A 17943-nucleotide genomic window follows, 5' to 3' on the forward strand; every position below is an offset into this window, starting at 1 on the left:
GCTGCTTATTCACTTCAGCCCATAAGGTATTTCTTACCGTGTGAGATGGCACAGAGTGAGGTTTAATGGTGGGATTCCCAACAGTTGTGACTTTGGTTTGTTTCTGCAGGTGGTCCACCCATTCATGCAAATCCTGTTGGTTGTTACAAGAGACTAGTATCCTTTCAATCATATTTCCTAGAAAAGACATACAATGTCAGAAGTCACATAAAAATGATATAGTCAGTCTGCCATGATTATAAAAACACACATTCCCTAAAATGTTAAATCCCCTAAATACTATGTGAAAGTTTTAACTAGCATTTTCAGTACCACAGCATCTCACTTTTCCATGTCATGGTATTTCCTCCATGCATTTGCTCCTGAGCCAAGCTTGGGAATTTTTTTTTTTTTTTTTTTTTTTTTTTTTTTTTTTTTTTTTTAACTCCCTTAACTAAAAAATAACTCTTACGGTAAGAAAGAGATGTAGGAGACAGGCTTGTCCTAAGCTCCAGCAGAATAATCTAGTAGCCTTACAGCTTCTCCAATCCCTCAAAAAAGCCAGCATACAGCCTAACAGATTCTTCAGCTTATCAGCTGCAATACAGTGCATTTCACTGATGTTCCCCCAGGAAAAGCCATAATCTCAGTCTAAATCCAATATTAGAGCTGAGGTGAAAGGTACTTGGGAAATTAATTTTACTTTGCTGCAGTTAAGGTATGTAATGAGTTTACAATGGAGTTACTTGAGATCAGCTTCATAGCTATTATCTCAGAAGAACAAGCACCAGCAACAGCCATTTCCTTCATTATCACAGCACAGATGTGTGACACTGCCTGCCACTTCAGAGAGTCAAAGTTACCCTAACAAAACTGCCTGAAGACAGAAGTGATCCACGAACTAAAAGAAAGTACAGAGCTCCACAGTGTGGATCCTGCTCTGCAGTATATCTTCCCAGAATTCTGACTTCAGTAATGGGCCTGCAGTTCTTTAAAAGCCACTATGGAATTAAAGTATATGCTGAAACAGAGTATCTAACAGACAGAAAATTCCCACAGCAAGTGCAACTGCAATCATGATCAGCAGAGACACTGATGTCTCAGTGAGGAGACAAATCAGTCCTAGGGAAAAAAAAAAAAGAAAAAAAAAAAAAAAAAAAAAGCGCTCTTGATTAAAGCTCTTCCAGAGCCTCTGGAACTCCCTTCCTTCTAGAGTAGCATAGCTTGAATGGGTTGACTGTATAGGATATTCTTCGATGCCTTGCCCTCTATCCATTAGGGTACAGAAATTTGAGAATGAATCCATGGAAAAATGAATCAGCTAACTGCATAAAACAGGTGTTAAAAAAAAAAAAAAAAAAAAAAAAAAAAAAAAAAAAAAAAAACACTTAACTGAAACTCCGGGTACCTGTTTCATAAAGTTTGCATAATCTAATATTTGAAAGATAATACACTGGAGTAAATAGTAAATAAAAATATTTATGGCCATTACCTGATATTTCAAATGCATTTTTATGATTTTCACTGTCTTCTAGCTTCGTGATAGTCATTCCTGTCATTGGTAGTTTTCCCTATAAAAGCAGTTAACACTTCAGTTAAATCCAAAACATACAAAAACATTACCAGGTACAGGATATAAACATTTAAAGCTCTGAACAAAGACAGGCACATGAAGTACATCAGCAAATGCAAGCATACTGATGGGTATAAAATATTTAAAAATCCACACAGACAGCTTGCAATGGAAATTTTCATATGCTTAACTTTTGCAGGTGACATCTGTGACTTTAAGGAGCCAGCTTGAAATCTGAGCAGGCTACAAATCCATACAAACACATCATCAGTCATTCATTACAGCCTTAAATTAATTGGAGTTAAAACCTTCAAGTATATCCACGTTACACACTTGGAGGCAATAGTGACTGATCTTCAAGCACATTTGTTTATGAACTGCCTGATTAGCTCTTAAAATAAGGTCTGTGGTATAAGTATGTTCATAAACACACGACAAATGTGTAGGGTTTTTTTTTTTTGGGTTTTTTTTTTTTTTTTTTTTTTTTTTTTTTTGTTTAAGTGAAGATTTAGGTCTCTAACATCCCCACTACTCAATTCCTTCAAAGTAGTCTGTAAAGTTTCAGAAGAACATATTAATTTTGCAGAAGATAACCTCTCATTTTAAATCCAATAAAGCTGGAAAAGAAAGTAAATTTAAGGTAACATATTACCCCCTCTAAAAACACTGAAGAAGAGATTAACATTGAACACTGTCAGGATAAGAGGCTTTACCAAAAATGCAACTTCTATTAAAGTTCTTTAAGATGGACCTTTTATTCCCCTGCACAAAATCACTGTTCAGCACATACTCGAAAAAGTGCAAATAGAAAAAAAAAGAACCCGTGGATTTTTATTACTGAATGATAGAACAAAGGTTTCTTACTGAATGATAGAACAAAGGTTTCTTACAAGCCTGGCAACCCAATTCACTTCGTATTATGTTTGCGCAAAGAATGCTCAAGCCCAAGATGCCAAAAGATAGAGCTTTCCTGTAACAGCTTCTTCACTGGAGGAAATGTGGTCATGTTATGTACTACGATGTGGCCTAAATCCTCTTTCTTGGTTTTCAAGTGTTGCTGGTGCATAAGTAACAGAATGTACAGCCACACAGAGAGGGGTACAAGAACAGCTTGGATAGGTGAAAAGGGGGATACACTAAGCAAAAGACTAGCTGTATAGAAAGATGAAGATCAACTGAGGCACATGAAGAGAAGGGGTATAAAGTCAACAGAACATATATAAAAGCTGGAACTGAACTTATGTGAACCATCTATACTCCCTTTCTGTCAGCAAAGAACTGTGAATCCCTCTTGCAAAGCATGTCTTGTACACCTTACAACAACTTCAGTTTACCACTGCTAAAAGTTACTTCCCATTGCCTCATGTGGTGGATGTAAGCACTATAAACTAGAATAGCTGAAGCCTGCCAATAACTGGAATATTCAGAAATATATATAGGGCAAGGTGTACACCAAAGCTTATTTGGTTTACATCTGAACTGTGGGGATTAGGAATGATCTTCTGCTCCTTAGAAGTAGGTGTGCACCAACCAGGGACAGAAGGGCATAAATATACTGTTTTCAATGGCATGGTTTCTCTGGGAAAGGCTGAAGGAGTTCTGAGACAAGGAACGCTGAATAAATCCAGAATGCATCTGATGTGCAAACCATATACAGCTCTTGGCCACTGGTTCATAGACATAACATGTTGAAATAATGTGACGAAATAACTTTGTCTTGCTGTGCAAATGTAGTCATTAGAATCCGAGAAGTTCTCAGTGTTGGGAAAATCAATTTGAGAACTTAACATGAAATCACCAGTTTTGCATTCAACAGAGGGAAACTCAGAGAAAAGAAACAAACTGTTCAAGAACATGGTTTACAGAAGTACTTATAGCTGGTGAAATCTTCTACTCCTTGAAGAACTTTGTTTCAGTTTTTCCCCTTGCTTTTGGTGTTTGACTGTGATGTCTGAAAACCATGGAGCAATACTCACTGAAGAACACTTATAAAGACTTCAAGAAGTTAAGGACCGTGTGTTTGCTTCAACTTCAGCTCTTAGGAGTCCTTGGAACTATAAACCCAAAACGCTTCTGGGAAAGGTACCCAAGAACCAACAGCAGAGCAAACGCAACTAGCACTGATCCTACTGTGCTGTAGCAAGGTCACTCTATTTCTGTAGTGGGAAAGGAGGCAAAAAGTGTTCATCTACAGAGAAACACTAGAGAGCTCAAAGAACATCTCCAGCAGCAGTGATTAGCTGATTTGTGAAGTGACATAGCGGGTGCTAGGGTCCTGAAGGCCACGTTTTATGTGTATTTCAGGTGCTCTTACACTGGGCTAACTCTAGGCTGGTGCCTCGGACTGAATGCCAATTGGTAACTTGGAGCAGATCAGGTGCACTTCTGGAGCACATCTTTCAATTTAGCTTCATTCAAAGAGAATCTAGTTTTGAACTCTAAGACTACTTCCACAGCGTGACCCAAAAGGACAGTAAAAAGGGACATCTAGGTAAGATTAATTTCAGAAATGCTCTTCTGATTTGAAAACAACATGCTGATGTTGACACACCTAAAGGACTAGATGGCAGGACAGCCTAACTCACACCAACACAAGCTTAAGAGCGCTGCACAATTTTAGAGTCATAGAATAAAATCAGTAAGGTTGGAAGGGACCTCTGGAGATCATCTAGTCCAACCCCCCTGCTAAACAGGGTCACCTAGAGCATGTTAGACACGGCTGCATCCAGGTGGGCCTTGAAGATCTCCAGAGAAGGAGACTCCACAACCTCTCTGGGCAACCTGTGCCAGTGCTCCGTCACTCTCACAGGGAAGAAATTCCCCCTCACGGTCAGGCAGAACTTCCTGTGCTTCAATTTCTGCCCATTGCCTCTTGTCCTGTCACACGGGGCAACTGAAGAGTTTGTCCCTGTCCCCTTGACACCCTCCCTTCAGGTACTTGTATGCATTGATAAGATCCCCCCTCAGTCTTCTCCTCCCCAGGCTAAACAGGCCCAGCTCTCACAGCCGTTCCTCACAGGGCAGGTGCTCCAGCCCTCTGGTCATCTTCGTAGCCCTACGCTGGACTCTCTCCAGTAGCTCCATGTCTCTCTCGTCCTGGGGAGCCCAGAACTTGATGTAGTGCTTTAGATGAGGCCTCCCCAGGGCTGAGGAGAGGGGCAGGATCACCTCCCTCCACCTGCTGGCAACACTCTTCCTAATTCACCCCAGGATACCACTGGCCTTCCTGGTCACAAGGGCACATTGCTGGCATGTGGTCAACTTGTCATCCACCAGCACTCTCAGGTCCTTCTCTGCAGAGCTGCTCTCCAGCAGGTCAGCCTCCAGCTTGTACTGGTGCATGCAGTTATTTCTCCCTAGGTGCAGGACTCTGCAATTGCCCTTGTTGAACCTCAGGAGGTTCCTCTCTGCCCATCTCTGCAGCCTGTCCAGGTCTCTCGGAATGGCAGCACAGCCCTCAGGTGTATCAGCCACTCCTCCCAGCTTGGTATCACCAGCAAACTTGCTGAGGAGGCACTCTGTCCCCTCATCCAGGTCATTGATGAAGAAGTTGAACAGGATGGGACCCAGTCCTGAGCCCTGGGGGACTCCATTAGCCACAGGCCTCCAACTGGATTCCATGCTACTGATGATGATCCTCTGAGCTCTGCCTTTCAGCCAGTTCTCAATCCACGTCACTGTGCACTCATCTAACCCACACTTCCTGAGCTGCTTGAGTCTTTTGGCAAGACTCAAGCAGCAGCTGCAAGAGCACTACCAAACCTGTACAACACCACTTTCCTATGTGGATCTAAAAAGCTACTGATATTTCCTTTCATGAACTAACAAGTACAGAAGGTTAAATAACTTGTTCATTGTCACACAGTGCATCAGCTGCAAAAATCGAACCCAGGCTTCACCCTCTAGCCCAGTATTATATAAACCAGATCACTAGATCTTATTGTAGAAACCATCTTTTCTAAACTTTGCAGAAGTTTAATAGCTCTTTTCAAGTTTTCTATGAATCATCATTCGAAGAAAAAACACCATCTCCAACACATTTATACACATATGTACAAATATTACTTTACCTGATAGATGAACCCACTCATTCTCGGGCTGGCAGACAACATTAGCAAAATGTTAGGGAACAGAAGAAGGTATCTTTCATTCTTTTCCTTATCAAGAAAAAAAAAGTGTAAATAAGACATCACAAGCTCCCTCACCTCTATTTTTTGGTTTTTAACTAAAACCATTTCCAGAGTTATAATTCCATAGTTACACAACAAGTTTTTGCCATTGGTAAAATTAACACTACATAAAAATAATAAAAAGAAAAAGCAAGAATTATTTGATTTTCTACTTGAAAAGTGTGAGTAACACATACCCATACTATTCCCTTGAGAGTACAGCCAAATATTTTAAATATAAAAATTTTACATTCTGGGTGAAATACTATGTTTAATTTGATAGCGTTTCACTGATTTCAGCAAAACCAAAATTATATATTGGATGTTATCTCTTAATACAGTTTAGATGGACACACTTAATATGTCAAGGCCTTGATGTTTCAAATTGGAGAGATCAGATTTTTTTATGATGTGGGATATATAATACTGAAGTGGAAAAGGAATATACAAGAAAAGCAATATGTTTATATTTGCAATGAAAATACTCCCTGCTTTGTTCTGTTTCTGGTCACTGAAACTCACAGCACCTTCTGACCAATCTTCTGGTCTTTCTGTAGAGTCTGCCAGTTTTCCTTTTGATGCCAGTTGTGGTAATGTATGCTGTGAATTAGATGCTTCTCTACTAGCTAATGAATAGAATACTGCTAAATTTTCTAATTAAACAGCAGAGATTTTCAGGTGCTGTAAAGTAAGGTCTATAATTAACATGTGGACTCCAAAATACCTACGTTTTCTCTTATCCTAATTCTCTAAAACCACTTGTTTCTCAAGCTTTTATTTTAAAATAGGTATTTTAAAACCAAGCAAGGTGATCAAAACTGTGAGGGAGAAGTGGGCCTTAGACACCACACAATATGATATTTAGAAGTTTTTGTCGTTTAAACATGCAGTAATATTTGCTTTGCCAAATGATTCTGTAACAGAACTATGTATGGAGAATCCTCTTCTGTATTATGTATTTTGGAAACAGTCCCTTAAAATCATCTTAAAATGTTTAACTGCTATATTTGGCTATGTTTCAGCCAATTTTATAGCCGAGACCATCCACCTATGAGAAAGTTTTTTTTCATGACAAACATCTTAAATCAGAACAGAAAGACCTGAATGCTCTGAAGCATTGTTTACTTCTGCTACACAATGATTATTATTAATTTAATTGCAGAAGGAAAAGAAAGACTAACAATGAAGATTGGAACTACATTACCTCACTGCCAGCACACTGAATCATGACCTGGGACATATAAATCACATTGCCAAGTGTTTTAATGTCTTCTCCTTCCCAACAACGGATAGCTTCTGTCAGTATTTGTAGTTCAAGTTCTTTCCGTTTCCGTACTTCTTGACATTGTGCCTAGTAGACATAGGGAAAAATACCATCAATTTAACTGATTGCAGTATAATAAGGGTCAAAATGGCACTACGGTTTTATTTACTATTCTGCTCGTAGTATACAAAAGACAGTATCTAATTTAAAGCATCTCATTTAGACAACTACTAGCAGTATTTTTTATAAAATGTTTTGTTAATTTCAATATTTACTTTTCCTTTCAATATACTGACCTCAGTAACCTAATTTATACTCACAGCCATGTTTTTCAAATTCTTTCCTAAGAATTTTAAGCCAACAACATATTTCTAAACAAAAAAGGCTAGACTAAGCACAAAAGAGTAAAATAGTTGTCATGTATATTCATGATCATATAATGAAGTATCTTTCTGTAGTAAGAAGAGTTGCACCAACTGTGCAAACAATGCGTGTACGACCTTGTGCACCTGTTTTTATAACATGTCTACTAGCTATACTCCCACTCAATTCATCTGAATTCTACAGAATGAGAATTACTTCAATGAGAATTGCTTCCTCCTGTTTGTAGACCACCCCACAGAATGGGATCCCCAAGCTTCTTTGGAACACAGACAACATCAAATTTGTGCTTAAAAAATAAAAAATACTAGGCTTCCACCAGCCCTCACTTCTTAAAACTATAACTATTTAGTAATCAAGATTGTGTTAAACATAAGCTAGTTACATCTCTTAGTAGATAGCTCATCCGCTCAAATCAGACTTGTCCCTCCTGACTATCACTAAGAGTTCTACATCATCTAAGTTTTATTAGCACTTTCCCTTTCCTCCTACATCCCTCAACTCTGACATCATTAATCTAGAAGGAAACCTCAAAAAATATACTCTAAGTGTTGTAAAGAAGCCCTTTGCTAAGCCACTAGTTACGCTAGCACTAGTGAAAAGTGGAGATGAAGCATGAGGCAGACTGAGAGGGGAGGAATGCATGCGTAGCTCTGTTACGTTGACAGTCTATTTGCTGTAACTTCCCAATAAATTGCCATCTTTAGCTCTGTCCACACACAGCATCAATTTTCAGATTTTCAAAATTTTCTTGCATAAAAATTTCTTAGACAAAAATATATGAAGAGTTTTACTTTAAAAAAACACAACTAAAGAGAGGTGAAATTAGCAAACATTCTCCTTAAAATAGCTATCTATTTTTCATCACTCTTACAGAAAGATTTTTGAAGGCAGTCATGGATTTTTGTATATCTGTCCGATCCGGATGATAATCCTAAAAACAAGAGGAAAAAAAATACAGTAATACTTTTAGTTCTAGTAAAAGCAATAAAACTCTTTGTAGAGGCTTAACTGTAAACAAACAAAACAATCCTGTAACAAATAAAAAAAAGTTTTCGACCTATTTGTTCTCTTTTCACAGCCTTCCTACTTTTATATCAAACTTCGGTGGTCTTGCTTGTAGTGAAAATGAAGAGTCACCTATAACATTTCTACTTACGCTTAAGAGAGCCAAGCAAATTTTGCAAGACCTGGTGGATCAAAGACTGATTTCCAATTTGTCATGTTAGCTATCTTTGTCACAACCCATATATTCCTTCCAGACTAAGACAGCATGCTGTCACTGACTGACTGAAATTAAAACATGTGACAAGACAAAGACCCATTTGCTTTTTGTTTCTTTCCCTCTACCACAACCCAAAAATCTAACCTATAAAATGCAAATGCAGAAGCAGCTCCTCACACACCTTCCCACATTAGAATGATCATTTTTGGACAGTGTTCAGAAGAAGTCAAGGAGGCTATCTCGGTGATGTGTCCAACAGGCTGAATTGTTAAGAGGAGAAGTAGCATTCCTTCCATAGAATAAAGCAGCCTCAAGTAGTGCGCAGGAGACAAATTCAATATCAAGTCAACCAAAGACGAGGCAAAACTGACCTAGGAGTTAAAGTCAGCTTCTCTGGCTAATTTTACTGCAAATATTTAGCTTTTGCTGGAAATCGTACTGCACTAAGTTTTAAATTACTGGAGTCCATTTTTAGAAGGCTGAAGGAAGAGCAAACAAATTTTATTTTGGGTCCCATCATGTTTGACATGTACCTTTAAAATAATTGTTGTCAAATCATCATTAAGCTGGAACATAAATGCTGATAAGATATACCTCCATGTGCCTTTCAAGTTCTTTGAGTAACGTAGGGTATTTATCCAGACGCATAAAAGGTTTGCTGAGGCCTGTGGTCAATACAAGGATCCCAGGGCTGTTGGCACCTTTCATCTCCATGAATTCTCCTAGCTCCTCACTGTGCACACAAGATATTAAAACAAATTAAGACCAAATTATCAAGACAGTTAATTACTATATTATTTTTTTTTACCATAGTCTTTCTTCAAGAAAACAAGACATCAAATAAGGTGTTCTTCAACTGCTTTAAATGCTGACATCCATTTTTGTGGTACATAAAACAGAGGTAGACATTTACAGATTTGGGTTCCATCATTAATGCAATAGGAGCAATGGACATGTGATCAAATTGATCATTTTAGGAAACAGATGCTCAGAGACTGCTCCAAAATGCTACCTCATGCAAGCAAGGATTACAGAACAAAGTCATTTGCACTACATTAAGTATATTACTCAGCTTTTTATTCTAATAACATGACATCTGACCTTAAGGGGAATTCACATAGGTAATGTCCAAGCACATACTAGTCAATGGACCCACGACTGATCAAGTGTTGAGTACAACAGCTTACCAAGCATTGCTATTTTGAAGACGACAAGCACTAATGTGAAGACAAGGAATGTTTTAGAACTTTTTCCCCACATATATGTATTCAATAACCCTGTATCACGCATACAAGTTTTACTGCAATGTGGCCAACTAACCAATAGTCATACAAATGGTAAATTATAGCAAAAAATAATATGCAGTCCATTCTCATATGGCTTCACTGAGGGTAAAATTACCCAACACACTTGTTTTGACAGCAAAGATGGCTTAAGAAGGCCATACACTCCAGATACCATGAACTGCCACTTCATTTATCCAGAAGTATTTTTTTTGAAGTTGGATCATTTCAGAGAACTGTTTTACAGCACGGCCCCTCAACTTGTTACATTAACACAGCTGAACAGATCATCATGGGAAATAGTTAATTTTACTAGAACTTAGAGTATCTGCATTTCTAGCTTCCTAATAGAGCGAAGATTTCAGAGAAATAACATAGAGATCAAGGATAGGATTTTCAAGAGCTTATATGACCAGGAAAAAAACATAACCCTTTTCTTGGTGAAAGGAAGGGATAGCAGGAGTTGGGTTTATCTGGAAAACTCCTGTTCCAGAAAAACAAGAGATTCTTAAGATAAAAATCTAAATAAAGGAAATTCAGAAAGCCATTAATTAAAGGTAAGATCTTTCTGCATTCAAGTTGTGCAATTCCAGACATCCACACATAGTGTTGCTCATGCTTTGAGAGCCCTTTTTCATTGTAAATTTACTAGTTCTCAGAAGAAAGCTATTCTCCTCTGACACTCATCTAAATTCTATGCTAACATATTCAGAAAGTCCTTACTTCCAAACTGATTAGCACCAGTAAGTCCTCACAGTTTAGAATTACTACTTAACATTTTTTCCCTAGTTATTAGCATAAACTCATCTTTCGAATAAAATCTCAGCCAGCTACCAGATTCACTGTTTTGTGATTTTTTTAGTTTTTTTTTTTTTTTTTTTTTGTAAACACAGAGTTAAATATCAAACAGCAACAAATAAAGAGTACTTGTATGTTATGGCCACATTAACAAGCTAACCAATTACTCCAACACAAAAGAAATGCCACTGGAGAAACCTCCTTTTCATTTAAGCCTGCACAACAAACTTAGAAGGGTAAATATCTCCAATTTTAGGGGTGGGCGTATTCATTCAGAAGTGAAAGCAAACTGTGATCTGATCAATTCCTCTAGGAAAAAAAAAAAAAAAAAAAAAAAAAAAGGTAGGACACTAGGACACTGTCATAATACACCAAAACACATATGCTCAAATACCATAGTGAGGCATGCTGTATAAAAGGAAAAAAAAAAAACAAAACCAAAAACCCTGTCTTCCCAACCCCCATACACCTCTGTCCATTCCAGAGCAACTAACAGCTAACAACTAGCAGCTGATTAGTGTCGTCTAACCACACTGATGAAAAGAACAAAACAAGAGTATGAACCAAGTATCTTATGTTAGTGCATTACCCATCATCCACCCAAACCTCTCTCTTCTGGGCTGTTAAAAATTTAAAGCTTCCCCAAATTCATATAACAGTGTACTTTTCCATGCAGTTATTGCAAGCTTTTACAGTATTCAGTTTAGTCAACTTGCGTTTACTTACACTGCCTTGTTCAAACGCATGCAATACTGTCTCTGAACTGCCAGGCACAGCATAACTTTACGCAACCTCTTTTAGAGCACTTCATACCCATTCTAACCAGGCCCAGGCTCTTCTTGGTATAAACAGATGCACTATTTTTGCTGTTCTAAACTGCAAAGCTGAGAAAGCAGATGAGAGTTTTCCAGCAGCTGCTCTGCATTTTAAAGATCAAAAGGAGAACAGTTCAGTACACTCTAGAAAGCCCACACCTCCACACCACAGACTTTCCAAATCTCTTTCCCAAGTGACATGTAAACTCCAGCCTTTCCTAAAATCCGCTCAAGGCAAGATCAAGTTTTAGTCAAAATTAACTAAAACTCATGGAATATCTCTTCAGCTTGAATTGCATGGAAAATTACGACAATGTGATACAGATAAACCTGATCTTTTTTTTTTTCTTTTTTTTTTTTTTTGGTTTACGTTTAGATTTAAGAAATAAGGCTGCCCAACTCTGAATGTGCTGATGCTCAAGATAAAGTATATCTTAAGCCTTCTCAGGCACATCCCTCACTCAGCACTCCCCCCCCCCCACCAAAACAACAAAAACAACCACCCACACATCTATTTCAGAACTTGATGATCGATTCTGGTCCAACCCTAAAGACGACAATGGATTTTGACTAATATTTACATTTTTTACAGCACTACCAGCTACTCGTTCATGGAGGATTTAAAAGCCTAATTCACTGCAGCCCTAGGTGGAAGGGCTGTGGCGTGGTCACAGAGCCTCTCCTGCTGACCCAGCTGCAGGGGGGCAGCTGTCTCCAGCAGGGTGAAGAAATGAGAGCACAGTGCCGGATTTCTACAGGAAGCTTTACCAAAGTTTACCTGTGAAAGTCTCTCTGTCTCCAGGAACTCAACGGTTTTAAATTTCAGTTCACTAATTGTATAACATTGCTCTTCTATGCCATTACTTTCGTTTGTTTTTATCCATTAATTCTGGCTGCATGCACCCCACACCCAGGCCAGCACAATGAAGTGAGCATGTATGTAGTACATTCCTCCTGCCCCATTTTTTTTTCTCCCTTTTTCCTCTCCAAGGGATAGGCATTTACTATGAGAACTAACAGGAAACAAACATTTAAACTCATTCTTTGCCTTTTGTTTGCTTCATTAACATACACAGCCCTTGCTGTCTCACTTTTTAAATTGCTTCCTTTCATATTATCTGTTATTCTTACCCACTTCAGCCAGCACTATCTATACACACCTTTTTGTTGCTTTTTTCTCCCAAACATACCAGTATGCACTACAATACATTCTGATCATGAGCACCGCAGGACATTCACTTTAACACTGTTCCAAACAATGCTAACTTTGCTCTTAGATTGCAAAGGTAAAAAGAATCCTCATTCCTAATTACATTAGCTTTTGCCATACTGCTGTGGGCATACAAATGCTTTATATAAATGGTATTTGCTGAGCTATCCACTAACACAATGCTTTTTTTAAAAAAATTATTTAATGCTCCTACAGTAGGAGGATCATTGTGGTTACCAAGCCCATTCCACCCACATTTGCATTTCTAATTTTCGTATCACTGTTCCATTTATTCCAACTTTGGCATTGTAAAACAGATTTGGCAGAAAGCAGGAAAAAACTTGCTATAGTCTACTTTGAAGCCTGAAATAAAAACTCAGTACTAATTTATTTTTAAGGTCCACCTTTCTCAATTCCTTTCTGTAACTAACCACACTCTATGGTTATGCATTTGTTACAGCTGTTTCCAAGCTACTTGCTGCTCTTCACTGTAAGAAACCTTGTTGTTTATCACATCAATTTTTACTTAATCATAGCATAAGAACTTACAGAGCAAGTTTAAACCTCAGCTCACTTGAAATATATTCAAGGTCCTGAAAAACATGCTGAACAATGGCATCATCAGGAAGCCTTTTAAAGAGAGTACTGTTAATAGGCGTAATTAAAACCGAATTACACAATTTTCCTCCCAACATTCCTAAGAGGACAATGTTTTCTTTCATACACTTCTATACATTGCTCTTACAAGTTTTGACATGCTAGCTTATTCAAACTCTAGAATTTGTGTGTGCGTGTGTGTATATATATATATATATAGATGTATTTTTTCAATACAACAGGACTAAAAATATTGTTTGAGTGGTTTAACTGTGCAGATCTTGCTACTAGTCTGCTAAAATAACCTGCTACCTTTGCAGCTTTATGACTAAGAAATAACCATGCTGAAAAGGACATGCCTTTAACTCAAATATAAAAGCGAATGTCCTTCATCTATTCACAATAGACAAATACACAAGATGGCAACAAACAGAAAGGTTTATTTTCAATAAAATGTGTGTGGGGGGGTTAAAAGAGTTTGGAATATAATAACAGTTCACAACTGGCTTTTATTTAATAATAGCTTAAAAAACAGTGGTGTTTGCTTAAGAGCGCAGCTGTTGTGACAAAGACAATAGCTCTTTCATGTCACAATTTCTATTGATGCTTGCAAGTACTGCACTTTTCTACTCTGTATTTGCTAAGTAAAATTCTGGCCCACAGCTAAGCACACAAAAAATGTATTATTTAGCTGAACAAGAAAATCTATTTTAACAGTTTAATCATCAACTTAAGAGTCACAACTGCCTATCATAAGTACCTTCTTCAGAAAGGAGCAGCAAAGATTATTTTAATTCACTGCTTAAGTTACTTAAGAGTAAAATGCAAAAACAACAGGAACAAAAAAGCATATAAAAGGGCTCTGCTTCATTTAACCTGAAATCTCTAGCTCAAGAGTTCCCCCTCCCCTCCAAACCAAAGTTAACAAGAGACTATTTTAGAAGTCCCTATGGAAAGTGTCCTTATTAAGACCTTATTAAGGCACCCAATAGTGCAGCTCCAGCGCTGCCTCAAAAGCTGCAGTTCAGACCGGGGCAGGGGGTGGGGAGGGAAGAAAACAAGTTCCGATGTGCCTACCGCAACAGAAGGGGGGAACACCGTTTAAACCTGAGGAAAAGACAAACACCTAGGGAGTAAGGCATACGCGTTGAGGAGTACAACTTACACTTCCGAAGTCGGTCTCCGTTTGTAATAGATGGAGCACGAGCTATCGCCGCTGAGGGGTCTGAGGACAGCGCAAAGACACCGCATTTTGAGCGCCCCGTGGCAAAGCTCGGCTCAGCGGCCCCCCAGCCGCAGCAATTCCCTGCCCAGCGCCAGGCTTCCCAGCCGGGCTCGTCGCGCGGGGACCGGGGCTCGCGGGCTCGGGGATGCGCGCGGGGAGGCTCAAGGAGCCTTCTGACTCGGGCTGGGCTCGAGGCCACGCTCCGGCTCCGCGGAGCAACTGCGGGGCTTACGCAGACTGCTAGGTCAGCGAGGCAAGCACAGAGCATGCCGGGGACGTATTATTCAGCAGAAGCCAGCAGAATTAGACTTGAACGAGACTTCGATTTTGACATAAGTTTCCACCAACTGAAAACTGACTCAACACTTGTCACTTTGCAGAATAAAGAATAAGCAGGCATGCATCAATTTAAATTTTCTTTTAGCAACACTTTTCTTCTGGTTTGTTTAAATGACATCATGTTTATTTTAAGACAAAATCAAAAAGCTTAAAACTTCTCTTCCCAAAATTACATATTTAATATTGATTACATTAATGATTAATATTGGCCCTTACTCTCCGAATTTCTTCAGAAGAATTCTGTATCAGCTTATAGGTGGGGCCCTTCAGCCCTTTTTTTTTTCCTTTAGTTATGCAATCCACTCTTCTATTCAACACTGAAAGAATCTCCTCCTTTTTTTCTTTGCTGGAGTTTTGCCATGCAATAAACGCTGTGGCTTGTGATCTTCCCCAGGTACATAACATCTCATGTTGCGATACTCCTCCCTCTTCTGCAATCATCTATTTCTGTACTTTGTATCCAACTGCTTCTTTTTCACTTTTTATTGATTTGAGGGAAATTCTTTCCTTCTTTTTCTTGCCTGAGGTTGCTCATCCTCCTCCTTCTCTTACAAGACAATACCCCAAAAAACACCACAATAATAACAGTCCTCACTTCACCCTTGCATTTGAACTAGGATTTTCAAGCAAAACTAAGGGATACTAGAAACTCCAATCTCATATAAGAAAATCCAAATAGATATAACTGTTACTGAATAAAGAAAACAGGGAGCGTGTACATACAGTGCCCCTACAGCCACTATGAGAGAAGGGAACATGGAGAACAAGCAAGAGCCAGCGGTGGAAACACACAGTGACCTTGGCAAGAGGCATCACCCAGCTCTACGTGGCAAGCTCCATCTCTGAGCCAAAATCAGTGGTTTAAGACACAGTCAGGCACAATGCCAGACCCCTGCGCTCCCAGGGGGCAGGCCAGGAAAAACACGCAAGTAAGACCAGTCTTATGACGATGTGCGTGTACAAATGAAAGCGGCAGTTCAAATGTCAATGGATAACAGACTACATAGGAGAAGCAGCAAAGTTGGCCGCAAGGGAAAAACAGCCATCAACAGCACAGACTACAAAAACAGGAAAACAATTATGCGATGGCTGTTAAGCAGCTCCCAAGGAAAGGAGGGGAAAAACAAAAAAGGAAAAAAAATCTAATTTCAAGACTATGTAACATTGGAGAACTGATGTTGAGTAGCAATTCTGATACTCAGATAGAAATTACAGCGCCACAACCAGAACCAAGTAAGAGTTTGTTCCCAATGTTTCAAACTTAATTGAAACGATGAAGCAGAAGATTTACCTTGTTCTTGTCAGAGGCAAATACCACCTCAAACATTTAATCTGGCACTGGAATTCCCTTAAGGGCTGGATTAGGCCTTATACCCATTTCTGCCTTTTTACCTACATTCAAGGTCTCTTTACTGGTATTCATTTCAATAGCTGATTTTTATTACTTATTCAACTGAAGGAAATGAAAAGTTTGTGGCTTTGCAGATTTGAGCAAGAAAGACCTCTCATTCATGAAGAAAAACAAAAGCTAACTCTTCCTCCCCAACTTGTTCAATATATATACACACCTTATATTTTAACACTAATTGAGTAAGACTCTTCCCACGTTGCAGTTACGTACAATCGAGAAGCAAACCACAAAAAGGAGAAACAGGGAGCTAATCAGACTGGCAATCATACTGAATATCACAACAAGACAGTCACATTCCCAGTCAATGCCCCTTTTAAGGCTCCAGCCTTGACTCAAGAGCTAATACTAGAACTGATGCTTGAAACACCCTTCCAGAAAAACATGAGGCTTTTAATTCAGTATTACTCTGGAATTCTAGTTAACATCAACAGTGTGTGCATATATAAAAGGACATTTTAACAGATACTACAACACTACTCAAAATACATGCAGGATAGCTGAGAAACCAACATAGTAAAAACCTCACAAGTATAGTATTCTATTAAGCCACATGAATGTTCATAATTATTTTGATGTTGCCGTGCTCCAACCAGTTAAAGAAATCATATAATTAATGCTTTAAAATAGTAGCCAGTTTCCTTTAAGTTCTTTTCAGTTAACAACAATAAACATATAGTAATACAACTAGTATATTATGTGAATTAAGAAAAAGTAAAAAGTTTCCACGTCTCACCTAAAGCAATTATCCAGGAGATTTTTGTTTCATTTTTGTTAGTATAGTCCATATCAAAATTGAGTGAATTTAATAAGCTGTAGGAAACACTAATTTGTGGTATCAGAAGCTGCCTTTTAAAATCATGTGCTAGGTCTTTTGTAACAAACATTTTTGAAGTCTAATTTATGCAAACATGTTCTGTTTATGAAACATACACAGTTTATGGTAAGAAATAACCTAATGATGTTGACAGTAAGAATTTCTTAGTTTCAAATAAAATCATCATAGAGTCTTCTTTTTTTTCTCTCAAATACTATTGAGTCTTCTTTTTTTTCTCTCAAATACTATTGAATAAGCATAACTGTCACAAACACACTATTCAAACTGAAAAATTTGGCAAACACCTATTTCCCTGCTATATTTCTGTCATTGTTGAAACACGTATGTTTTTGGTCCCTCTGTTAAAACTCTACCACGGAAACAGCAAATAAATCATGACCTTTTTTAAAAATCTTAACTTCTGAATTTGACAACTCTGAGAAATTCCACTTCAATATTAATCAAATTTTAACTGCAGTAATGGTTTCATTACTATTACAGCCATGACTACCCTCAAACCTCACAATAATTTAACATTAAGGTTTATGAAAGATGCTTTCACAGGGAGAGGGAGGAAGGGGCAGGGAGAAGGCATTTCAACTAAGTATTTTCCTTCATGCTTTCAATCAGTTTGTTATTCCCTTACCTTTAAACCACATACTTAAAAGGTTTCTGGCATTTTTTTAAAAAGTTTCAGAATTGTTTAAGTCATTTTCTAAGTCCTTCACAATAGCTTTTACAAGCAGAATTTCTGGTCAAGTCACTTGCTACAGACGTCAGTGGCGTAAAAAAAAATGAAAGTTTAAAATACTGAAATAAAGGCAATAAAAAAAAAAGCAGAGTTCACTTGCTGACCATGT

General features: G+C 38.2%; 1 protein-coding gene across 5 annotated transcripts in view; it reads right to left on the minus strand.

Moving 5' to 3' along the window:
- The window catches only part of ARHGEF7 (Rho guanine nucleotide exchange factor 7), a 131575-nt gene that overhangs the window by 25916 nt on the left and 87716 nt on the right, over positions 1-17943 (minus strand). For all 5 annotated transcript variants that reach the window (XM_062601687.1, XM_062601689.1, XM_062601691.1 and 2 more), the window contains 6 exons: positions 9186-9324; positions 8241-8300; positions 6926-7072; positions 5623-5709; positions 1472-1550; positions 38-177 (listed from right to left, as the gene is read on the minus strand). In XM_062601687.1, coding sequence (XP_062457671.1) covers positions 38-177; positions 1472-1550; positions 5623-5709; positions 6926-7072; positions 8241-8300; positions 9186-9324 — 652 coding nt within the window. The remainder of the gene's footprint in view (positions 1-37; positions 178-1471; positions 1551-5622; positions 5710-6925; positions 7073-8240; positions 8301-9185; positions 9325-17943) is intronic.

This window comes from Rhea pennata, chromosome 1 (assembly GCF_028389875.1).
Source record: "Rhea pennata isolate bPtePen1 chromosome 1, bPtePen1.pri, whole genome shotgun sequence".
Classification (NCBI taxonomy): domain Eukaryota; kingdom Metazoa; phylum Chordata; class Aves; order Rheiformes; family Rheidae; genus Rhea; species Rhea pennata.